The sequence below is a fragment of the Engraulis encrasicolus genome, chromosome 4 (assembly GCF_034702125.1).
Source record: "Engraulis encrasicolus isolate BLACKSEA-1 chromosome 4, IST_EnEncr_1.0, whole genome shotgun sequence".
Classification (NCBI taxonomy): Eukaryota; Metazoa; Chordata; class Actinopteri; order Clupeiformes; family Engraulidae; genus Engraulis; species Engraulis encrasicolus.
The window spans coordinates 11,650,247-11,675,838 of record NC_085860.1 but is presented as its reverse complement, the minus strand read 5'-3'; the positions used below and the strand labels follow the sequence as shown (position 1 = coordinate 11,675,838).

General features: G+C 44.7%; 1 protein-coding gene across 5 annotated transcripts in view; it reads right to left on the bottom strand.

Annotated features, from left to right (window-relative positions):
* The window catches only part of si:ch211-272n13.3 (ankyrin repeat domain-containing protein 26), a 65,303-nt gene that overhangs the window by 38,077 nt on the left and 1,634 nt on the right, over nucleotides 1-25,592 (bottom strand). For 4 of the 5 annotated variants that reach the window (XM_063196691.1, XM_063196690.1, XM_063196692.1 and 1 more), the window contains exons 2-25: nucleotides 24,717-25,028; nucleotides 24,427-24,541; nucleotides 22,964-23,137; nucleotides 18,947-19,053; nucleotides 17,755-17,892; nucleotides 17,248-17,411; nucleotides 16,247-16,283; nucleotides 15,720-15,792; nucleotides 15,567-15,627; nucleotides 14,912-15,108; nucleotides 11,859-12,045; nucleotides 11,239-11,306; nucleotides 10,983-11,088; nucleotides 9,608-9,766; nucleotides 9,445-9,489; nucleotides 8,447-8,866; nucleotides 8,172-8,270; nucleotides 7,894-7,955; nucleotides 4,239-4,486; nucleotides 3,638-3,865; nucleotides 3,282-3,309; nucleotides 2,676-2,817; nucleotides 1,809-2,022; nucleotides 453-636 (exon numbers count right to left, since the gene is read on the bottom strand). In XM_063196691.1, coding sequence (XP_063052761.1) covers nucleotides 453-636; nucleotides 1,809-2,022; nucleotides 2,676-2,817; nucleotides 3,282-3,309; nucleotides 3,638-3,865; nucleotides 4,239-4,486; nucleotides 7,894-7,955; nucleotides 8,172-8,270; nucleotides 8,447-8,866; nucleotides 9,445-9,489; nucleotides 9,608-9,766; nucleotides 10,983-11,088; nucleotides 11,239-11,306; nucleotides 11,859-12,045; nucleotides 14,912-15,108; nucleotides 15,567-15,627; nucleotides 15,720-15,792; nucleotides 16,247-16,283; nucleotides 17,248-17,411; nucleotides 17,755-17,892; nucleotides 18,947-19,053; nucleotides 22,964-23,137; nucleotides 24,427-24,541; nucleotides 24,717-24,919 — 3,459 coding nt within the window. In that variant the 5' untranslated portion in view covers nucleotides 24,920-25,028. The remainder of the gene's footprint in view (nucleotides 1-452; nucleotides 637-1,808; nucleotides 2,023-2,675; nucleotides 2,818-3,281; nucleotides 3,310-3,637; nucleotides 3,866-4,238; nucleotides 4,487-7,893; nucleotides 7,956-8,171; nucleotides 8,271-8,446; nucleotides 8,867-9,444; nucleotides 9,490-9,607; nucleotides 9,767-10,982; nucleotides 11,089-11,238; nucleotides 11,307-11,858; nucleotides 12,046-14,911; nucleotides 15,109-15,566; nucleotides 15,628-15,719; nucleotides 15,793-16,246; nucleotides 16,284-17,247; nucleotides 17,412-17,754; nucleotides 17,893-18,946; nucleotides 19,054-22,963; nucleotides 23,138-24,426; nucleotides 24,542-24,716; nucleotides 25,029-25,592) is intronic. The other variant, XM_063196695.1, reaches the window with a different exon arrangement.

The window sequence follows — 25,592 nt, the reverse complement described above, 5'->3', positions numbered from 1 at the left end:
TTTCATGATGTTGATGAGCCGAGGTAAGCCTCACCTTAACCTAACTAGAAAGAAGAGCTAGACGCTAGACTCAGTAGCAGTAGAAAGAGCAGTAGACCGAGTGAGAGTCTGGTAGAGACACATGTTTCATGATGTTGATGCGGTAAGCCTAACCCTAACCTAATAGATAGACTCTCTACAGAAGACGGGCAGCAGACAGCATGAGAGCCCAGTAAAGGCAAATGTTTTATGGCGTTGATGTGGACACTAGACTCTACAGAAGACGGGCAGTGTGATGGTGTTGATGAGGGTGCGCTTCACCTGTTTGATGGTGTTGATGAGCGTGGTAGTAGTGTTACCTGTTTGATGGTGTTGATGAGCGTGGTAGTAGCGTTACCTGTTTGATGGTGTTGATGAGCGGGGTAGTGGTGTTACCTGTTTGATGGTGTTGATGAGCGTGGTAGTGGTGTTACCTGTTTGATGGTGTTGATGAGCGTGCGCTTCTCCAGCTCCAGGTTGCGGATGGTGAGCTCCACCTGCTGCCGCGTCTCCTCCTCCAGCCGGTGCGCCTCCTCTTTGCGCCTCAGCTGCTCCCGCGTCTTCTCGTACAGCATGGAGGCGTTGTGGTGCTTCTCCTGCTCCTGCTTCAGCTGAAACCTGACACACGCAGCAAGCAGCACCATCGAACAACAACATGTTACGCACATGTACTGGATTTTCTATGAGGAGTTTGGGCTTCTCATGTTAATATCTACTATATGTCAATGTATTTCGTTTAACCCAATAAAACGCTGCGTTATAAATTTGCTGTTACCAGAAGGGCAATGACCGAGTCATAGTGCATTACTAAAGGCCCTGTGATATGTCATAGTAGAGTAATACAATGGCAATTAACCTTTCAATGACTATTACAGTGTGCCACTGGTGCCACGGCATGCATTATGGGGTTAATTGCACATTGGAGTCTGATCAAACCCAATCTCAATCTTCTGAGCGAACACATAGATTTTTAACAATAAAAAGTCAACTTTGAGTTTGACTTGACTTTGGCCGCGTTCATGATGCTCATTGCTGCTTTAGCTGTGCAGCGTGCATGTGTACTTTGCCATTTCAATGCATTCTGGTCCAGAAATGGCAAAGTACTAGGGCTGTAACGATACACTCAACTCACGATTCGGTTTGTATCACGATTCATGACCTACGGTTCGATACACCCCTCAATTTTACATTTGCTAACATTATAATCTTTATGAATAAAAAAAACTATGATAGTTCAAAGGTAGAATAGGTTACAAGAGGCTACAAATATTTTTTTAAAGTTTCTATATAATAATGATGATGCTTGGAAGCACTATCACTTCATATCAAGTGGTTGTTTTCTGGGCAGATGGGTATCAAAACGTTAAAAGGGCATATCACGATACTGCCTCCTTGTGTCACGAGACAGTATCGTGACTCTGTGTATCACGATTTCTCGGTTCGATACAATATCGTTACAGCCCTACAAAGTACACATGCTCGATGCACAGCAGAAGCAGCAATGCGCCATCATGAATGCGGCCATCGACTTTACTTTGATTTGGCAGCATGGCGTGGCGTCCGACCTGAGATCACATTACATTACATTACATTACGCAGATGTGGTCTATACGTTTACTGCAATGTGCAATAATGTGTATTAGGTCTATCTGTATGTTTGGTGTTAATCTCCCTTGGGATTAATAAAAGTACTCTACTCTACTATTACTTTACACTAAGATGACACTTTTATCCAAAGAGACTTACAGATATTACAGGGTATTGGTTAAAGTCCCTGGAGGGCGTCTGACCTGAGGTTGTTGACGTCGGTGTCGAGCTCCATCTTGAGGTGCGTCAGGTTGGACTGGCCGTCGCGTGCCTCCTCCAGTAGGAGGCGCAGCTCCCCTCGCTCCTGCTCCAGCTGGCCCATCTTCTCCGCCAGCCGCCCGTGCCGACCGCGCTCACGCTGGATGGTTCGCTCGTACTCCTGGAACATGTTCTGCAACTTCACCATGCTCACATTGTCTACGGCAACAAGGGGACACAACAAGGGGGACAAAGAGCGAGAGGTGTTAGATCTCCATAGTCAATAAGCTATGGAAAAGCTAGAGGTGTAGGGTCTTGAACTACTGCCTGACTTGCATATGATGTGTGTGCTGGGAGGGTTGGTCGGAGGGAGTGGGGGTGGAAGCAGCATTGTATGTGTGTTTTGTGTGTTTTGTCTATTTGTGTTTATATCCTGTTTTTATTCTGTGAGACCAAAGGCAATTTTCATGCTGGCATGACAATAGAAGTCTATTCTATTCTATTCTATCAGTGGCTCGCATTGACACCTCAACCAGAAATAGCGCAAAGATGTGTTCTTGCTGCCGTCTCGCCACCCCAACTGCACTAGACTGTCGTTATCAAACTTAGACACAAGCGTTTAAGTTAGCCACTCTTAAAATCTTCGTTTGGAATAGTGTGTGTGTGTACGCCCGCTTTACAACGGCTATCAGCCAATCACAATCAAGAACCAGACAGTGTTAGATATTGATACTGCCCATACCAATCCCTTAGTTACAGTGCAAGTACATAATGTGATATGCTGTTACATACATGTTCTTCATGAACGCAACACGACAGCAACGTAAAGTGTAACCCAAGTGTTCCGTGTTCAGCAGCAGGTGTAGTCTTACCTATAGAGGTGGAGTCGAGTTGTTTGATGAGCAGAGAGGCGTGGTGGTATCCAGACGCAGGGGAGTCCAGCTCCTCAGTACCCGTGTCTGAGGACTGAGTGAGGTCCTCCAAGTCGTCCGCCATGTCCACTTCACCCGCACTCTGCAAACGGGAGATCACATTGCATTACATTACGCAAATGTGTGCTATATGTTTCCTGCCATGTGCAATAATTTGTATTAGGTCTTTGTGTATGTTTTGTATGTATTATGTAAGCTGTCAGACACCTTAATCTCCCTCGGGATTAATAAAAGTAGTCTACTCTACTCTACTGACACTTTGCAATTTATAGATATTACAGAGTATTGGTTACAGTCCCTGGAGCAGTGTGGGGCTAGGTGCCTTACTCAAGGAGAGCATTAGGGAGTGTGCAGCAGGAGTGTGGAGTGGCACAGGATTTGAACCGGCAACTCTCTGATCTAAAAGCCCATCTCCTTAACCACTCGGCCATGGCTGCCACCCCCGAGATCACAGACAAGCTTTGGTGACGACAATGGTGCCTTCAAATCGAAAAGTTACAGTGATAGAATAATGTGCATGTGAATCACAATTCTCTACAAATTTACCTTGGTGTTCCGCGCTGCGGTTGGTGACCTGCAAAACAATAAGGGGAAAAAATATATAACAAACAGTCAGAAGAGATTACAATATCCTCTGCAAGGACGAGTCCACCAGGGCGGGTGGTATGAAAACGACGGTATAATGCAGTATTTGTTTTATGCCAAGAAGATCTATTTCCATTTCAAAATAATAAATAAGTAAAAGGTTAGTAGTCATGCACTAAATTTGGAGAGTTATTTCACCTGGGTGCACCAGATTGAGAATATTTAGAGCCATGCATGGAGTGACATGCATGGTCAGGAGAGAAGGAATGAGAGAGAAGAATAATAAATAAAGAGAGAACGGCATACTGCATATATACCTTCCTTCATCCTCTGACACTTCACTCAAAGAACTATCATCAAACACAGACAGCCGGTCTCCATTAACGTGGGCCGTGTGCTGTGGAGCGTCAGGCTGGCCCATAGCACACAGTAGCGGCAGGCTCCCCTGATTATAGAGAGCCCTGGGCCCCTGCAACTCCTCTGCCCCTCCAGCACACTGCTGTTGCTGCTCTTGCTGCTGCTGCTGGCTTGGGTACCTGCCAGTACTGGGAGAGTAACACCACACACCACTCACCATGAATGGGACAGAAGCACACACATGTACACACACACATGTACACCACATGCATGACATTAAGTGGTCTAGCCAGACTGAATGCAGCTTGTCTGAGGTGCCAACAAGGATTAGGTAAGGAAAGGATGGCCAGTGAAGGATATAAAACTCAAGAGCTTGTGTGGGCATGAGAATGGCTTTGCACGGTTCAACTTGAATGAAACATTAATTGGTATAACCTGCAAGCATTTTGGAGCAGTGCACTGCCAAAATATCTCCATCAGTCAAAATGGTTGTTGGTCTATGGAAAATTATTTAAAAGAAAACAAATACAGAGACTACTGCAAATTAAAGGATTTCCGTACCTCTTTGGACTTTTTGGAGTTGAGGTCTGAGGCTGTTGTGCAACACTGTCCCTTGTTTCAAACTCTTGCTCCCTTGCATTTCCTGCTGTTCCCTCGTGCTGAGGTTTAGAGTTTCCTTGGACGGTTTTGGGTTTCTTCCCTTTTTCCAGGTCACGTTCGAAGAGCGTGCGTGATACCCTCACGGAACCCTTGAGGATGCCGCCGTCGTCCTCCGTCTCCTCCACCATGCTGTTAGAGTCCCCTGATGGCTGACATGGTAAAGAGCAGGGGAAAGACTTAAGCAACACAGACCAGGTGGACATGCAGTACAGTGAAGTACTTACAGTTTCAATTAATCTGTAAGTATTGGCCAAATTAAAACAAGCTTGGATGATTAACCACTTTGTTATTTTTTTTTTAAGTTGGTGAATGAAAATACAAATACAGTAACTGAAAAATGACTAATTGGTTAATGCTTTGGTAATTAATAAGGCTGCTGATGTAGCATTATGCTGGGTGCTGCAATTATGCCTTTCAATTTGACCAATACTACAGTTTGACCAGCCTTTAAGATGAAGCCACAGCTCTGTATTATGTCCTCAAGCAGTTATTATAGGTTGGCCAATAATTTTGGAATAGCTTTCAATCATCATGACAAAACCATGCACAACTCTACGTGAAACTAAAAACACAACGTGCAAAACAAATGCTTAACAGGGGCTATAGAAAGGTGCTAAAATCAGGCATCTTTTAAGAATAAAAGACGAACCTCTTTTTAAACATTAAAAAGAGACCAGCAATTTGAAACAGAAATAATCAACATCAACCAGGGATACCAGGTAAGACACAACAAGGTCTACTTCAGCCTTGGTTGAGGCAGCATGCAATCAACTCAACCAACCAACCAACTCAAAAACACACTGACTCACAGACCCGCTACTGTATGAAGACAAATGGAGACGGTGATGAAACGCAATCCATGAGAGACACTAGAGCCAAGGTGTGAAAGACGCCACTGAAAAGTCATTACAGGAAAACTGACACCGGTGCCATACCACAGTGTTAATGTGTAATGACTTGACAGCGGCGAGGTGGAGAGCTTACACCAAATACACAGCACACGGATGGCACGCAGACATGACTCTGGGAAGAAGAGGGCATCAGGTAAAGAGTGGTAGGATGAGAGAAAATGACGACACTGGTCCTGAGAATGAAGATCTACTCAGAAGAATGAAGGACTACTGAAGAGGAAATGCTAAGAGATGAGCTGAAGAAAAGTTGTAGAAGTGACACAGATGAGTCTTTTGTCGCTTGGGGCTTGCACCCTTTGAAGATGGTTCTAAAAGAAGCTACATACTGAGAATTGGAACGGAAAAAGACAAATGATCATGGAAATGGACATCACAGTCACCTTGTTGCAAAGTCGCGCCTTTGTCTCTTTCATGTCCTCGAAGAAGACCTTCAGCCTCCCTACCTTGTGCTTGAACCTTTGCAGGTCCACCTGCAGCTCTGTATCTGAAAGGTGGGAGGGAGTTGGGGGGCAGAGTGATCTGCTGGCAGCCATTGGCACATCAGACTGCCCCTGGGAGGAATCACTGTTTCTCCTGTCAGTCTCTGAAGCTGGCCTGCTGTGGTGCTCAATGGGGCTTTGTGTGGGTGTTCTGCCTGGGCTAGGAGTTGCTCTATTTGGACTCTGGCCATCACTACTCTCACTTACATCTGGGGTCATTTCATTGTCACTAGGCTGGGGCTCTGAGCTACGTTTGACTGTCCTTACCTCGCCACTATGAATTCTAAGATCATGCTCCGATTGTGCTTCAGGTGTTTGGTTTGTAGGAGGTTCAATGACCGGCATGTTATTATTCCCTTGTCTCTGCACTAGAGATTGGATGGAGTCTTCCTCCTCACTCAGAAGACGAGGTGGGGTATCTGGGCGTCGCAGTGTTCGAGGAGACTCTTCGGAGAGCGAGTCTTCTTGTCCCGACTCCCTGAGTTCTGGAATAGGCTGCAGCATGAGGCTTCTGGCTCTTGCTACAGGCCTTGTGATCATCAAGCCATCGTCATTGTCGTCATCCTCACTGGAGTCCTCTGTTGAGGGGTTGTTGTAATCGACCTCAAATACTCTCCGCCGCTCCGCCACAGTCCTATACTCCTCCTCAGATTCCTCTTCAGTACTGACAGCTGAAGCTGCTTCTGGTCTCAGGATGTCTTCTTCCTCATCACTTGGTTCCTCTGCAGCAGTCCTTTCTTCTTCTTTCACCGTTTGATATGCTGAAGTCCTGTCTTCTTGTTCTTTCACTGATTGATATGAATGACCAATATGTTCTTCTGCAGCCCTCCCTTTTTCTTTCCCTGATCGGTATGAATGACCACCATGTTCTGCTTCATCAACCTCAGCTTCACAATGCTCCCTGGCTGCAGTGCCGACTTCTAATTTCTCTAACTGATCTAACTGATGATCACCATTATTAGGCGTTTCATCCTCAGGTTCACAAGACTCTTGGGTTGCAGCAGTTCTGAATTCTACCTTCATAGATTGATCTGACTGATCACTATTTCGTGCTTTGTCCTCCTCTGGTTCACCAGGCTCCTGAGGGGCAGGTCGGATCCCTACTTTACCCCTACTTCCTGCTTCATCCTCAAGATCATCAGGCTCATCCGCTGCATCTCTAGGTGCCACCTCATCCTCTTTCTCATCGTCTTCAGGTGCCAAAGCACCACTGGGCACGCGTTCAAGATCTTCTTTCCTAGTCTCCTTCTCCTCTTCTTCCTCCTCCCTTTCTCCTTCTTGAGTTTGATGGAGGTGATCTTGCTGCGCTCCAAAAGCCTTCTCCTCTTCCTCTTCCGCTTCAACAGACACCTCCTCATTCTCCTGCTCATCCAGCCGTTGTTGTTCTTCTTCTTCCCCTGCAGATCCCTCATCTGGATTGGGACTGGCACGATCGCTTAAAGTCACTTCTCCAAACCTCTCCTTCAGTTCTGCCGCCACATTTTTGTACTGCGACTTTGTCTCTCGCTTTTCGATCTCCACCCAAATCTTTTCGTAATTTTTCTCCCAGGATGGCTCCTTGTTGTCTTGTTGTGTGATGTCTTCTTCATCGCCACTGGCAGCTTGTTGGGAGACTACTGGAGAATGGTGGCACGGGCTACTTACACCAAACTCTGATGCACACAAAGCATCTGCATCCTTTTGTTAGCATGAATGAACAGAGAACACACAGTCAATACTAAACATACACAATGACTTGCTTAATCTAATGACACAAGCATGCCTCTATGAATCCATGCCTTCATGGGTCAGTCTAATACAACACCAAACTTACAAAGGGCCGGGAGGATGAATGGTTCATGAGAGCATGGTAGATTTTTTTTTTACCATCTTAGAAGGCTACACACTTTCTTAGTCAATCACATGCAACCTACAGGTATCTACAGTCTAACCAAGTATGGTAGCAACAGTCATTTCATTGATACCATGATACAACCATGAGGTCCACAACCCAACAATTCAGTACAAACAAAATCTGAAACTGAACTAACACTTCACAAACACAACAATGTGAACACAGGAGAGGCCGATGGAGGAGAAAAGACAGTGCAGTTAAGGTTAATAAGGCTAGTAATGAAGTTACAGGCTATTTTAGTTAAAAACAAATGTAAGAAACCGAGAACAGACCTGCCCTGCTTTTCCTCCGGTGTCCTCATCTCCCACTGCTGAAGGCTCCCGATCATCAAGTGCTAGAAAAAGGAGACGAACTCAAGTCATTCAACTTTGAACGAGAGACATCTTTTAATGACCATTGATTGAACTTGTGTTCACTAAATGCGCTGGTTACTATGCAAAACCCATGTCATCTTGTTTCACCTCATATACCTGTACAATTTAAGTTTAAATTGGATTAACTTTTGGAATGAAATAAAAAATAAGATCAAAAGCAAGCCTATGCAAGTTACCTGGTGTGTCCATCGTGTCCATATTATCATTCTCTGGGAATGACTTGGCTGGGCTTGCTGGACTGGCAGGAGTAGAGGGCTCAGAATCCCAGTCAGACCCTAAGAAATATGTTATACGACGCAATTACTTCACATACAGACAATGTATGCAAGTTAATCAATACAGGGGGGGGGATTTCTTTCCAATGACAACTATTGTTATTTGTCAGGACCTGTAAACAAAACTGATTGAAAGGCAAAATGTAGACAAAATCTACATTACGAGTCATCCCTACCCTCTTCACTGTCAGGCCTGGATGAGCCTGGCTTTGGGGTGACCAGCTGCGGCTGGAGGCGAAGGGGAGAGAGGGCGCTGTGAGACCGCCGAGGACTGGGCCGTGGTGCTGTTGCAGAGGGAAAGCTCTCTGGTCTATGGGCTACTCCTGGAGCAGGGGAGGCTGTGTCCCTCTCCTGTGCTTCCCCTGGAGCAGGGGAGGCTGTGTCCCTCTCCTGTGCTGGACCAGGGGAGGATGGGTCTCTCTCCTGTAGGGCTGGAGGAGAGGCTAGGTCCCTCTCTTGCAAGACGGGCAGGACGGGTACAGACATGGCGTCCCGCTCTGGCTCTTCATCCAGACGGAAAGAAGGGCTGGCTTTGCTAGCTTTGCTAGCTCTACTGGCTTTGCTAGCTGTGCTAGCGGAGTCCCAGTCGGAGGCATCTGAAAAGTATGAAGAGAACAGTGAGACAAGAGCAGTTGGGGAAAAAACAGACACACAAAACTAAAAATATACTGTACGTTAATGCTAGAGATGTTTCTATGCCTCTATAAGAAAAGACACACGTTGCTGCTATTACAAGTAAGCTCATCACACATCACTATTATATAGCAGCATTACTATAAAAAGCCAGAAGCATCAAGATGAGTCTGCTGACCTGCTAGAGATTTGAGCTTTTCTTTGAAAAGGAAAAAAGGAAGAAAAATATCAGTCACTTGCAACATTTCACTCAGCACATATCATTCATTTATCAACTACCGTAAGTAACAAAGACCTTTTGCAGGCTGATGATGGGTTAATGAGAATACACAGGGATGTCGTTCTGGGCGGTTAAGTGTGACTGAGTCACCAGGGCCCCATGTATGCAGAGGGCACACACACATTTTAATTTATGTAGATATATGGCTGGGGTGGGTCCATTGGAGCTGTATGTACATAGGGCCCACAATTTGCTGCTACACCCCTGAGAATACATACACATGTTCATGTTATGATCCAGAAAACCTCAAATGTAAGTTACCTTCCAAGTCATCCACATCTCCCAGTCCAAGTTCCTCCATGAGATCTAGAAGAAAACAAAATATTCAATGAAAAATATTATGACAATGAAATGATTTAACATGATGAAACCAGAATTTAGATATTATGGAAACAGTAGTTCGTAAAGGAAAATTCCAGCATACCAGCATTCCTATTTGATTGTCCTGTGCAGTCCAATACCCTACTGAGTACAGAGACGGGCTCCCTCCTCGCCATGGCAGGCTGCTGAGGAGAAGCTGCCTCCTCGGGATGCTCAGATTTGGCCTCCTCCTTATCGTCATCATCATGATCACTCTTTGGCTCTAAAAAAAGCAAAATGTGTTTTAACACCACACCAACAGATGTTTCAGATTACCACACAAAAAATGTACTATGCATTCCCATGACGAGCAGCAAGCGTAGGCTGACAGGCCAATGGTGTGATGTCAAACTCTTCTGATATAAAGAGTTTGGCCGTTTAGGCACTGAGCTCGCAGTTCATGCATGAAGTGAGGTATGCAGACACATGGCATGCAAGCACAAATACCCACTAAATAGGAAGTGGTGAAATGTGTGGTTTTGTGGTCAACACTTTATAGTCAACACCACAAAATTCCTGTAACTAATTTTCTTTTGGCCTGGCAACTTTTGTGATTCCAGTGACATTCCTTGCTAGCCACAGGCATGATAAGACAGATTCGAGGCAGGTTGAAAGGTGGGTTGTGCTTGTATCTAGGTGGGTTGTACCTGCATCTAGGAGGTGGGCGTCACTCTAAACAAAAGTATTTTGTAATCAAAAAGCAGAAGATATTGGTATCGACTAGTTTTGATTCCAGTTCTTCGTCTAAGAAGGCCACACAGCGTGAAGATGAAGAAAGGAAAATGGGGCACAGATGAAGCAACGACTCACTGTCTAGACTGAATAGTAACATGGATTTCAAATGAACAAAAAAGACGAAGACAGTGCAAGAAAAAAAAGCTCGATGTGAATCCATGCAAGGCAGAATGTAATAGGGTGTCAATGTAAAAAGGGTTATGGCGCATGGTTAGTTTTTTTTATTATGGTTCATGCAATCATGACTCATGAAAATGGTCAGAGCTGAAATGCTCCTACCCTTGTCCCTCTTCCTGGCAGGCCTGCCTATACCTTCCCATGTCTTTAGATTACTATTCCTCGCCCCTAGCATGAAAGAGGGCACGTATAACAGCTCTACAAAAGGATAAGTTAAGTTAAGTTAAGTTAAAATGTGAGACAGACAAGCATTTAGAGAACATCAAAATCATTCAAGATATACAAATTGTGCTTAAAAAATACAAATGACGGATTTGTATGATCAGTAAACCACTATTAAATGTACAGAGATACCAACACACATAATGCCCGTTTTACAGCATCGATCCCAGGTGAGCTTGAAGCATGAGAGGGATGAGAGCAGCAGACAGGAGAAGACACGCTTCCAGAAGCTTCATACTGTACTGTAAGCCTCAGAGCTCAGAGCGAGGGCAGAATAACACTGTGGCAAAGACGACCACAATTACCTTCAGCATGCTCAGAGAGATTGGCCATGGTGCTGTGTCTCTTGGCCAGGGGGCTGGGACCACCAGCGGCGGCGGCGGCCTGCTTCTTAGGGCTGTCTGAGGCAGACTGAGGAGAAGAGAAGAGGGACAGGAGAGGGAGGTTAGGGAGTAGAGGGATAGGAGAGTGAGGTTAGGGAGTGGATGAATGGTGTGCACTGCGGGAGTTATTCAATACCAATACGCGGTTAGCACAGTCAATAAGAAGAAGACAAAATACCTCAGAATCCCAGGGAGAGTCGTCATCTTCTCCGTTGCCTTTGTCCAAACCCAACTCAGACATGAAATCTATGGCCAAAAAAACCTTGCAATTTAGGCTTGCAATTTTATGGATATCAAGATACAAAGTGTAACAAAGTGTACGTTTCGGGCAGCATGCCCCTCATCACACTCATCATGACTTCAGCATCCATCAAATCCATCATGTCTGATGAAGGGCATGCTGCCCAGAAACGTCACAATGAAGTAAGAGGAATGGGAGCTTGGTGTCGCAGACTTTATTGTCAGTTTTCATACCAAGACACCAAGCCCATATGTACAGTATATGAATGGATGACATTCACTTGCTCAGATATGTTCATGATATATTGCTAAAACAAAAACACTTCAAGAGTTGAAAATAACTCTTTCTGTAGATAATCATACCAACAGATGGAAATGCTACAACAACGCAATAATCTGGCCTATATCAGAAGAAGTAGCCATTTTATCATTACCAATTGTGATTATGATAAAATACCCACTATTCATCATGCAATAAAATAATACATCTTTAAAATGTGTTATTATTATTCATGGTGCAGTGTGAAATACCAAATGCAGACGATAATCCTAACTAACCCCTTTGCTGTTGTTGCTGAGGAGAGTGTTCCTTCTTCATCACTGAGGTGTCGGCTGCAGTCTGGGCTGCGGGCTCTTCCTCAGGAGTTAGCCTCTCATCTTCGTCCTCCTCATCATCATCTTCTTCCTCATCATCATCGTCTTCTCCACCTTCTACCTCCTCATCCTCATCCATCGAAACGTTGCCCTGTTTGAAGACATTTGCATAGATGTCTACATATACTAACTGGGCTTCACAAACAGATTTGACTATTAATACCTGATCGTTGTTGTTTCAACTTATTATACACAAGGAATATTAATACTAAAATTTCCCAAATATTTACTTTGATGTTGACGTATTTCAACTGACCAATATATTTGTAGAAGTTGTATGGATAAAAAAAAAACGGTTCTGATGTCAACAGTCAGGGACATGCAAAGCGCTTTGAGCTTTGAGCATTGAACTGGCACTTAGCCTATTTGCACTTTGCGCAGACTATCAGTCAGTCAATACACTTGTCCTTATTCTCCCCAAAGCCAGTTAAGTAAGCATTAAATCATTTGACCAAACAACGGTCAATGGTCCATATCAAATACTTAATGCCAATAGCAATAGGACACATGTTAGAAGGATGAAGGAGCTGAAAGGAAAGAGAACATACTTTATAATATGACATAGCATAGTATGGTATAGCAGTGAGTGAAAGAGTAGCTTTATAGCATAGTATAGTAGAATAGCATAGTATGGTATAGCAGTGAGTGAAAGTGTGGCTTTTGCACATCTCATTCAGTACCTTCATTGATTCTGATTGAGAGAGATCAGCATTTATTTTATCATCTTTGACTTCCTCCTCCTCCTCCTCCTCCTCGTCCTCCTCTACCACATCTTCCAAACCCTGGGGCCTGTTCTCCTCAAATACGTCCTCATATTCCACCTCATCAATGACCGTCTGAGGGATCTCCTCAAGCTCCATTAGGCCGTTGTCATCATCATCAACAGCATGTGAGGAGTTGTCCGCTTCCGCTGTTAAGAACTTGGACTTAAACATCGCCAGATTCTGTGCTGAAGGACTAGCTCCATGTGGAGAGTCTGAGACGTGATGTGAAAACTGAAGCATTTCAATATTGGCTTTTGCCTTTTCAAAGCCTGCCACAATTGCTTTCACGTCCATCCTGGCGGCATGGTCGACTTCAGGTACCTCATCATCATCAGAGTCTGAGAGTGGACTGTCACTGTCATCAAAATCATCTTCTTCAGGTCCAAACATCTTTGAATGCACTGAGGCGCTATCTACAGTGTCCGCGTCATCTTCCCCGTGTGCTTTTACACGACCGGCTTCCTGGACGACTTTACTTGTGCCGCTTACAAAATCATACGCCATCTGCTGTACATCACTGTCCGAGTCTGCGCTCCCCGCCGGCAAAGCCAAATTTTCCACTTTTTGAACACCGTTCTCTAAAGAATCTTCATCAATGGAATCTTTGTTGTCGTGTTCCTCTGGTATATACTCCTCAACATCTACAGAAATCAGTGACACAGGCAGACTGCTGGCACGCTCATCACGCTCATCACGTTCATCATCATCATCATCATCATCATGCTCCTCTGGTCCAGGGAAGGCTGGAGGCGTAGCATGGGTAGGTCTTGATGACGGCTCCTCATCATGGACCATTGGGCTAAAACAGTGGTCACCCTCGGCCACATGGTCCGGCTTCTGCTCCGTGCTCTTTGAGAGTGAATCGTCTTCATAACCACAGCTGCTCACCTGGGACCTGACCTGCTCCTCCTCATCTTCCTCCTCTTCCTCCTCCTGCTTTTTGAGCAATGTGGCAAGAAAGTTCAGCTTTAATCTACCCCCAGCAGCCATTTCATCTTTATCATCCTCCTCATCGCTTTTCCAGTCGTCTGCCACACAGATATTTGGGGCGCCTACAAGGGAATCTGTGCTTCCTGACATGTCGTCGTCCTGATATGCTCTGATAGGCTCTCCGACATCTTCATCAGAGTCTTGTCTCACCGTTAAGCTTGTGTCTTCACGTGCTTGCATTTCAACATCAGGGACTTCCGAATCATGAGGACTTGGATTCAAGTCGTTCTTCTGAATTCTTAGGAGCTCATCGTCATCACCGTCTTCTTCCCAGTCATCGTCATCATCATCCTCCTCTCTATCACTTTTAATTTTCTGTGGTGCTTCATCCCCACTTCCTGCTGGTGAACCATCAGCCGGGGAGCTGTGATGAGACCCTTCGTCCTCATCAGAAAGCCTCGACTCTACTCTGATTGCAGAGACCACACAGTCTGCATTTAAATGAAAATTTCCAGCAATCATCCCACAAATCTGACCGTCCTCAATTACCTTTTCAGCCGGAGAAATCTTTCCAGGAGGAGCCATGTCTTCCGTAGCCATGTCTTTGTTATCGTCATCGCTTTTCACGATCTGGAGAGAAGGGACTGGGACTTCAGCAACTTCTGGAAAAGATTGTTTTGGCACACCTGCACCTTCAGCACCACTAATGGCAATTTCTGCCTTATCTTTTCCCTCTGCAGCTTCCTCATCCTCTTCTGCTCCTTCACCATCCTCCTCCTCTTCTTCCTCTTCTTCCTCCTCCTCTTCATCTTCATCATCCTCATCATCTTCGTCATCCTCCTCTTCGTCATCATCCTCATCTTCATCATCATCTTCATCTTCCTCCTCCTCCTCTTCTTCTTCCTCAGCAGAATCACCTGCTTGCTTGCTGCCAGAAGGCTGCTCAGAGGTACCAGGCTCATTGGCTGTCCAATTAAGGTTAAAGGTTGGCAATGATGTGATGGATGAATGGCGGGGAAAAAGGAGAAAAAGAAAAAGCAAGAAACAAAAGAAGTGAGTGTAGGAGAAAGGAAACAGGAGGTAGTGGGAGGGCACTACGGGGGTGTTACCTGCTGGTATTGGTTGACGGGGACAGTAGAGGTCGTCTGGGGAGGGAGGCTGGGTGAGGGAGAGGGTGCTACTGGGTGCTTACCTGTTGGGGTTGGGTAGAGGTCGTCTGGGGAGGGAGGTTGGGTGAGGGAGAGGGTGCTACAGGGTGCTTACCTGTTGGGGTTGGTTGAAAGGGAGAGAGGTCGTCTGGGGAGGGAGGCTGGGTGAGGGGGAGGGTGCTACTGGGTGCTTGGGAGTGCTGTTCAGCAGGGGGGCCCTGAGGAAAGGTGGGGGGGGCCTCTCTGCTCCGCTCCCCATGCCCCCGTGCTCACATTCATCCCCGCTCCAGGATCTGTCAGGGTCTGTCAAAGCTATAGGGTACGGGGGGGTGAGGGTACACATAACACACATCACAATACTAGTACAGGAGTTCCACATCAAAAGACTGGCCCCGTTTAATAACACATATCACAATACTACAGGAGTTCTACATCAAAAGACTGGGTGCTGCCCATGCTTCCTGTGAAGCTACACAAACTTCCACAACTGGATCAGTCTGGCCAAGTTGGCTACTAGTGAAATTCAAATCTTGGGCAAACCAAGTTCTGAAACACCAAGACACACCAAATTCTGTCATTGCCCTTGCTGTTAGCCAAATTTGATTGATTGTGGATTCAACCAGGAAACATACAGAGGCATTTCATAGATTCTACACCGGTTAAGGTCGCCCTCTGAGAATTGAACTTACAGAGCAACTTGGCCAGACCAACGCTCACAGAGTTTTGTAGTTGCGATAGCTAGGCTAGATCCACACAGCACTGGCACTCACCTTCGCTCCTATCTTTCTTTGAGGCACTCAGGAGTTTCTTTAGGTTCACCTTTTGAGGTTTCTGTAGGCACGTGCAAAAATAACTAAATTAATTCACTGCATAATCAATGCACAGCAACAACAACGTAACATACAATATTGTTAAAATCTGACCTTTGGACTGAGGTCCAAATCATCGTCATCGTCTGAAGACGGCCAAGAGTCAGCAGGTCCACTCTTTGACGCCCTTTCAAAGTTTCATTTAAAAAATAAAATCAATTGATTGCCAAGCTAATAACTTGGTAGTTAAAGGGGTATGCCACTATTTTGGGGCTTAATGCAGTTAAAATCGTTGGCTGGGGTTTATAAAGGTGGTAAAGTGTCTTATTTTTCATGTTAAGCGTTGTCTTGCTTTAAGAGAAGTTAAAAAAGGGAATATGTCGCCAAGCTATTGAAAGTCAATGTATCCATGTAGCATTGTAGCATGCTACACGGATGGATTGACTTTCACTAGCTTAGCGACATATTCCCTTTTTTAACTTCTCTTAAAGCAAGACAACGCTTAACATGAAAAATAAGACACTTTACCACCTTTATAAACCCCAGCCAATGATTTTAACCGTATTAAGCCCCAAAATAGTGGCATACCCCTTTAATAAATAGGAATGCAGCTGAGGTCCTTCTCAAAAAGCCTTACTTACCTACTAATGGAGTCCGTGTGGGAGTTATCTTCAAAGTCTGTAAATAAAACATGATATAAATAAAGCCTTATAAATGCAGAAATAAAACACTGGCTCTCCCACAACACACACACACACACACACACACACACACACACACACACACACACACACACACACACACACACACACACACACAGTCTAAAACTACAACCAAAACCACTACAAAAACTAAAACCATGAGCAGAGATTCAGAGAAACTAGATCAGTAATAATGTATCAGCAGTAAACAGTCAGATCAACTCTAGCCTGCACACATGGTGCACTGTTTAGGAAAACCCATGATCTGCCAACTGAGCATTCTGCCAACTGAGCAGTGTCTGTGCTGTGCTTCGCTATGTCTGGGGCCTATACTAAGAAGCTGGTCAGGAGTAAACCAGGATAAATTAAGATGTAAATCACCTAACAGAAGAGCCTGGAGTTCTCATTTTCTTAACTTAACCTGGTTTACTCCTGAACCGGCTTCTTAGTATACCCCTCTGATCTAGTGTCTCTGCCCCCCATGCAGGTAGGTGGCAGTACAGTAATACCTCTCCCCGCTGCCCCAGCTCCTGACCGCTGGAGGTCTACACCCAGCAAGTCAGGTGATGCAAGAGGAAGAAATGAAACAGTGGCATGACTTCAGTAACAACACAATGACCTATACACGGCGTGACACATGACAACACATAGTGGAAAAAGTAGAAATCCGCACACTGTAGGCATGCCTGATGAAGACCCTGTTGGGTCGAAACGTTGTATGACCTAAATAAATTTCAAAGCGGAGCTAGAGTGTGCGGACTTCTAGTTTTTCCACTATCAGCGCCTTTGTCCGCTGCGCCTGGCCTCAGAGAGGTGGGATGTGCATACTCTTACTCTTATGAAGATTACATGACAAAACATAGCCATGATGACCAATGGCAGAACATACTTAACATGAGAACAATGTTAAGGGGTGAGGAGAGAGCAGGGGCTCAGCTTACCATCTTTGTCTGTGGCTGGGCCACCTAAGGAGAAACCGACCTCCACGTCCCCAGATGCAGCAGCCAGCGCGGTGGACGGTCGCTGCTTTTTACCGCCCTCGTGTTCCGATGGAGACTGCACAAGCTTGCGTTTTGTCCCATGCTCGATGATCAAATGTGAGCACCTTCAGCAAGAAAGAAAAGAAACGATATTATTTTATTATACTTCATCCTTTGGCCATATTGATCCTCAGAGAAACTAAACTAAATACTTAGGATGGGACAACATTTCCAAACAGAAAACAATTAAACTACGGTATAGTGCAAGTAAAGGTGCAAAAGCAAAGAACTCTCTCTTTTCCACAACAATAATACGCACTGCTAAATCAGACATACTGTGAACAGCATAACAGCAACGGTCATGCATAGCAAGTCATGCATAACTTACGCGTGATGTCCATTCATTACGGCATAGCTAGCTGACTTAAGCGTGATGTCCATTCATTACTGCATAGCTAGCTAACTTACGCGTGATGCCCGTTCATTACTGCATAGTCGTCAGATGTCCAGCCCTTGTCGTCCTTTATTGTGATGTCAGCGCTGTATTGTAAAAGCAGGCGCACCATCGTGATTTGTCCATTGCAAGCAGCCATCATCAAAGCTGACCTAGAATAGGAAAGGAACCTTTTTAATCAACAGCAACAACTGAACACGTTTACATTACATGACTCTTAGATGTCAATCTGACCACTGTGCTTCTGTGTCTATCTAATGTGTCAACAAGGAAGGGAGCACATCTTGATATTAAAAATAAGCTTGGATCAAAACAAATGTAGTCTTGAATAATGTATTAATTTAAGGTGTGCAAACATACAGTCACATTAGAGCTCCCTCTCGTGTGTTTGTCTGTCTGTGTGTGTCTCTGTGCGTGTGTACAGGAGCAATGTGGAGGAGTGAATGAGCTGCAAGCATACTAATTGCATACACTCTGCGGAAATGCTGTCTAGTTTAAGGTGCGCTACAAAAAGGAGACGGTTTTAATATTAGTCCCTTTTTCGCGGTGTAACTTTAATTGAAAACGTGTTCAGAAGACTGTATCTGTGTCCGTGTAAGAGACAGGGACAGAGAGGATAGACACTAGACAGTTGGCTTAAAGGCAGCTCAGTCATGGGTGAGAGAGTGCAGAGAGCACTGATTATCTACCCCCGACCACCCCATCAAGCATGGCTTCCAGCTGGAACAGACTTTCAACCTGCGACCCTCTGATCCCAAGAAGACCAATTCCCAAACTGCTAAGCCAACGCCTTTTCATCTCGCCGCCGCTAAACCTCTTTAAATATTAAATGCTGGCCCTACTGTGGCTCTAACGGTAGGGCACTGGACTGCTACGCCGGTGACCCGGGTTTGATTCCGACCCGAGGTCGTTTGCCAAACCTTCCCCATTTATCTCTTCCCACTTGTCTCCTGTTTGATCTCCCATTGTGTTTTTTTATTATTTCATGTGCACAGACGCGTTTCGGCGTGTGCCTTCCTCAGTGTGCCAAAAACAATACTTTGATGCAAGATGCGCTCTCATTTGGGCCAGCACCCTTACAATTAATCAAGAAACCCTGAGTGAAGCCTGCAACCCTGCTATAATTGACTACAATCTCTCATTGCCCCATCATAAAGAAACTAATTTATAGGACCAAAAAAATATTAAAAGAATTAAATGCTTTACCTGTGCTCCTTGTTGATGAGGTCCACGTCTGCCCCCTCCTTCAGGAGGAGCTCGGCCATCTCCACGTGGTTCTCCCCCACCGACAAGATCAACGGGGTGTTTCCATCCTGCAGAAATAACATCACAACAAGTCCTTAATCTACCTGTAGGGCCTATACCAAGAAGCTGGTTCAGGAGTAAACCAGGTTAAGTTAAGTGGTAAATTAGCTAATAGAAGAGCCTGGAGTCCTCATTTCCTTATGAACATGAGAACTCCGGGCTCTTCTATTAAATGATTTACCACTTAACTTAACCTGGTTTGCTGCTGAACCTGCTATATACCCCTCAGACCTAAAAGCATCTGGTGTTTTAACAAATGTTTTTGCAAATGTCATTCCAAGTATCATCATGCTAGGATGCTGTTTGGCATTTAGGTCCCTCAAGAGGACTATTATCGACAAAAACTGTTGAAATGGCTGCAAAACATGCTGCACAGAAATAAGGTGAAAGTGGCGCCTCTGACATCGTGTTGGCAGAGCCTGGCGAAGGTTAATTAGTGAAAAGGCTGTTCAGAAATCTCCTTACACTAAACACGTGCCAGATTACAATACAAGACGACGGCAGTTAGTATCTTATTGTGATTCAAGCACTGATTTTACAGGACTGCACCACTGTGTCTTTGCCATGGCAACACATTTTCAACGTACACAACTCTTGTCATTCACACACACACACACACGCACACACACACATACACACACACACACACACACACACACACACACACACATACACACACACAAACACAAACACACGCACTGTTTTATGTCTGAGAAAAACAAAAAATTGCCTCAACCAAAACTAATGACTAAAAAGATAAAAGTTACATTTCTGAAGAGAAACATATAAAGCCAACCTGTCTCATCAAAACAGTTTACTTCCAGCTTATTTTACATGAAAAACTTTAATGAGCTGCATTACCAGCCACAGAGACACCTTATGGCACGAATAGACCAGACGCGACTTGAGCGACTCCATAGACGGAAGTAATTGACTTTGTATTGAGTCACTGGCGAGAGAAGAGACAAAAGCAATTTGGGCGATTCGAGCGACAGTTTGTAGTTGGACTTAAGCGAATATTATGCAAATAAGCTATGATGCGGTTCGCAAACAGCCACCACAGCCAATGGGAATGTCGGAATGCTTGCGTTTTGCTTTTAATGGACATACTCGCTTCTATCACTCTTGCTACACAGTCCAACAATTCTCTGTCACTTAATCTTGTCATCGCCGGTGTGTTCGCCCGGTTAGCTTGTAAAAACGTTAAAGCCGCATTGAGCCTCCACACAATCCAACTTGCTGCACTACTGTACCTGAGATTAGCCAGCTGCTTTGAGACAGACATCCCCATCTTAACACCTTCCTGCTAATGCCACTGTGTCAACTTGGACTTACTGAGACTTCTGAAAACACTGCAAGTGTCAACCATCAGCTAATCTCATTCCACCAGCCCAGCACACTCTTCAGGCAATCCAGCAGCAATCATGTTATGATTTCAGATAAAAAAGGGAAGAAGCTGCACGCCTCACAGCTGTGCAATCGATGGCTTTCCTGATTGTGCTGCAAGCCTTTGGTCGCAAGGCCCTCATCAGGCAGAGTGCCACTCTGATGCCATCATACCAAATCAATCACAGGTTTTCCTCCAGCACTATATAGTTAAAGCGCCCACCCAACAACAAACAAACAACAACAACAACAACAAACACCTCCCACCTTGACAAGTATTTCAGGAACCTGGGGACCATTCCATCAACGGCGGTAACCCCAAATCCGAGCTCAAGTCGGTAAACTAAGCTATTTTTAGACAGAGATCCGTTCCATCAGCCTTGCTAACCTGAAACTCAGCTGAGTTGCCACGGTAATTTATGCTCCAACGTTAACCTGGTAGCTGGTAGCTCCCAGGTTTAACACCAGGCTAAATTAACCAGTGTTGCGCAAAACATGAAGCTGTAGGAAACAGTGTCACAACCGCTTGATTTCCCGTCATCATTTTATGAGATCAAAGCGAACCAGTCACATTATTTTAATAGTCTATGATGTGATAATGCCAGTAAAAACTACAATAGTTACCATTGTCTTTCATTTCGCGGGTTTTATGATAATCAGCACATTTTTAAAAACATTTATAGTGTTGATTTACTAAGATGATAGTGGACAATTCCTTCCATAACACTGACGACGTGAATGGCACAGTGGGCAGGTGCGCTGCGTAATATGTGGTCGTCCCGGGTTCAAGTCTTGCATGGCGACATGTTAGAAATGAAAACTTGATAATACGTTTGCCTATTCTCTCCTTTGATGTCGCTTTGTGGCTGGCTTCATTTGCTGTCAAGCAATAGGTCTACCAATAGGCCTACCTTAAATGTAGACCTTTAGGCTATTTTCAGCATAGGCAATAAAAAACGTCTTCACAACCACCTTGCAGATGCCTACGCTTGGAGTTTGCATTGCAATGATTCAATTATCTCTGCCTAACGTTTTACCTAGTCTATGCCTGTTATCATAAAATAAATTCTTCTGAAAGATAAAATTAAAACACCTTAGATGATGCAAGCATTTTATTTTTGCGCATTGAAATGATGGCAGTCGAGGTTCGGACGAGACTCTCCCTTTGATAGTTGAGTTATGATCTGTCATTACGCATGGTGGGGATTGAACGCTGGTCTCTCAATCAAAGTGCGGTTGCGTTACCGCTCGCCTACAGATGGGCGCCTGACATCTCTGATAAAGACTTGATTTGACAAGCCATGCCCGAGTCTACAACATGATCGCATTTTCGACAATCGTCGATATGGACTTCCCATGTACAACGTGCACGAGCGCAACGCCAGCTTTGATGAGCGCGGCTGAAGTGAAACTAGCCAAGACACAGCTGATCATTAGTGGTGGAACGGCGTCAGCCTCAAGTTTAAGCTGCTGTTAGTTGAAACTCCGCTTTTGCGGGTAAGCGCCGCTGAATTCAGCGCCAATGATGGAATGGTCCCCTGGCTCAGTAGTAAACCAGGTTAAGTTAGCCTTGGGTGAGTGGTAAATCATCAAATAGAAGAGACTGGAGTCCTCATTTTCTAATGTAAATAACACCTATGGGCTATCTATTAGCAGGCTTACCACTTCCTGAAGGTCAGTGTTTCTCAAAGTGGGGCGTAAGCCCCCCTGGGGGGGCGCGGAGGCATCTCAGGGGGGGCGTGTGACATCTGATTTTGTTTTGTTTTTTCTCCCAAGGAAATTACTTCCTGTCTCGCCAATAAGTCAATAAGTTTAAATCCCTCACCAACATTATATTATGAATTTGAATAGCATAGGAAATGAACACACATCTGCATTCAACTGCAGTCCCTCTTTGTTTAATCACACCAGTCACCTTTCCTTTGATTCTACACAGTGATCGTAAAATAAGTCTGTGCGAGCACTGCGCAAGCACTGCGCGAGCACTCGGAAGCATTCAGGCCCTCTGAAGGGGGGAATGATGGAAAAAAGTTTGAGAAGCACTGCTGTAGGTTAACTTAGCCAGGTTTACCACTTAGCCATGGGGTTGTGTTGTGAAGGTTATGTCTAGTATGTTGTGCATGTAAGTTGCGTCACCTAAAAATGTATACTTTTGTAGGGTTTTTAACATCACATTTCATATGAAATTGAACAACACGGCCTTTCCAGTGCCAATGGTTGTATGTCTCCGACACCAGTTTACCCCACCACATTGACTAACGAATGTTCCAAGGGAAACACTGAATCATACTAAATCTAACATATTGTCAGATTGAAACAACATATCTAGATAGGAAAAAACATCTATCAGGCTATACTCCATGACATGCCTCAGTCTTCTTCACTCTTGGCACACCACATCACTCATCTCTTATACATGTTAGCTTAGCGAGCATATTTTGACGCTAGAGAGGTCCTGGCTTGACCTCCGGCGCGTCTAATCCCCTTGCTAGGCCGGGCCGGGACCCCCTGCTGTGGCGTCATGAGTCTGACCTTGTTGTGAGCGTTGATGTTGGCCTCGTGCTCCAGTAGCTGGATGGCGACGGGGAGGGCGGGGATGAGCGCGGCCAGGTGCAGCGCCGTGTTGCCGTTGATGTCCACCAGGTTGGGGTCAGCCTCATGCTCCAGGAGGAGACCCACGCACCGGTCCTGCTGACACTGCACCGCCTACACAGCACACACAGAGACACAGCAGAGAGGTTACATTACATTACATTACATTTAGCTGACGTTTGTATCCAAAGCGACTTACACTTAGGGTATTGGTTACAGGCCCTGGAGCAACGTGGTGTTAAATGCCTTGCTCAAGAGCACTTCAGCCATGGATGAAGGTGTTGGAAAGGGTGGGATTTGAACCTCCAACCCTCTGATCTAAAGTCCAGCGCTCTAACCACTGAGCCATGGCTGTCCTAAACAGCAGGCTCTGGCGAGAGGTATACTAAGAAGCTGGTTCAGGAGTAAACCAGGTTACCGCTAAGTTAAGAGGTAAATCTTGAGAAAATGAGGACTCCAGGCTCTTCTATTAGATGATTTACCTCTTAACTTAACCTGATTTACTCCTGAAGCAGCTTCTTAGTATAGGCCCCAGATACTACACAATACTACTGATAGATACTACAGAGGGGAAGTAGTATATTATCAGCATGGTCGAATATTGAGACTGACCCTCACGAAACGACAGTGCATTGGTAATATACAGGGGGATACATTAAATATCCATGTGATGTACTTTTGTTGGATCCTTTTCACAGTTTCACATGATATGCAAGTCCACACTTTTTGCATTTTCAGTAAGAGTGCAGCCTATTTAAATATATTTTGCAGAACATGAAATACAGCAAATTATTGCCATTTAGATATATTCCATACAAAAATATTACACACTATAATATACAGTGTAGAACATGATGTATTACAATATTATTGTTAGAGATACACCGGATCCAAGATCCGATTCCGGATCCAGCAGGATAATAGGGTTTTTCACAGGATCCGGTACGGCAGGATCTTAAGCAGTGGATCCGGTATCCGGCAGTTACCTAAAAATCAGGATCTGGTGCATCTCTAGTTTTTACGTAGCCTAGGCTTTTCAGTCAGTCTTTCACAACCCCAATCGCTGCATGGAGTGAAAGCCCTTTGGAAGCAGCCGTTGCAGGCAGCGTGACAGTAAGCCAATGAGTCTAAAAAATAGTTTGAGCCGACGTAATAAAAAGGCCCCACATGTGCGAGTAGGCAGTGGATCCGGTATCTGTCAGGATCCTAAAAATCAGGATCCGGTGCATCTCTAATTATTATGTGCTAAATAATATTTTAGTATATGAAAATGGCTATGTTTGCAGTATTTTCATATAATGCAAAATACATCACTGCCAAATGTATTATTATGTAATGTAATCTTTTATTTTGGACAGGCCTACTATTTTCTGGTATTCTTCATGTGTTTAGTGAAATCGTACCTTCATCAAGGCGGAGCGATTCTGATTGTCACATAGGTTGAGTTTGACTTTGCTCTCCACCAGGAACTGAACCACCTCTGTATGTCCATGGACACAGGCAATGTGAAGAGCAGTCCTGTTGAAAGGATAAAAAAAAGGATACATTCAGAATGTTAAAAGGCCCATAAATCTTAATGACTTTGTTGGTTCAGGCATTAGCTCAAGCCATCAAGATTCACTTGTACGTCTAATATGCAACCTTGCCCATTACAGTATCATGTCAGGTGAGAAAAGTACTAATAACCACTTACCTATTTTCTTTATCAAGTTGATTCAAGTCATTTTTCTTGGCCAGTTGTTTCAACTTGGACACATCCCCGGACGCTGCAGCCTTGTGGACTTTCCCCAAGTCCTTCTCCTTCAGTTCATATCCAGCTGATAATACACTGGTGGTTTCGGAGGCACTGGGGGAAAAGCCTTTCTTCTTTTTGGTGAACTGGAATATTTTCTTCATTGTGCAAGAGTGTGCAGCAGCTGAGTGCAAGACTGCATTGCCTCCTCGCTGCACATCTACCTGGCACTCAGATGCTGGTGGATGATCACCTTAGGCGTCTCTCCCATTCCTAAAAATAAAGGAAGCAAAGCTCCTTAGTTACACTACGAGCCATTTCACAATGTCGCAGATGCAGTCACGTTTATGCTTGACTGCTGATAGTAAATTGATAAAAGCATACAACCATGTCCTTGTTACACGACACCACTGAGATACAGACAGCTCAGCCTGTATGATACAGGTGGCACCAATAGAATAATGTCATTCCTCAGGTTAGGGTTTATCCACTGTCATCATACCTAGCTACCAACAAATTGTGAATTAATAGTAGACATGGCACAATATGAAAGTATGACATGCTTCATCGCGAGTTACTACATTGTGAAGGATTACGGGAATGGTGCTTTTAGGTTCAGATAACATTGTCCTCCATTCCACTGCTAATAAGATAACACCAAAGGACTATACCGGTGTTCTGTCATTGCCTTGAAGCTAGCAGCATCAGAACAGGCACTGAATGGCGCGTTATCGCTGTATCTGTCGAAACAACCCAGCAATTGTGGTTGCTGTGTGCATTAATGTAAGGTAGTGGTAATGTAAAAACGATTTTACCTGCTAATGTTGAATAACAAAG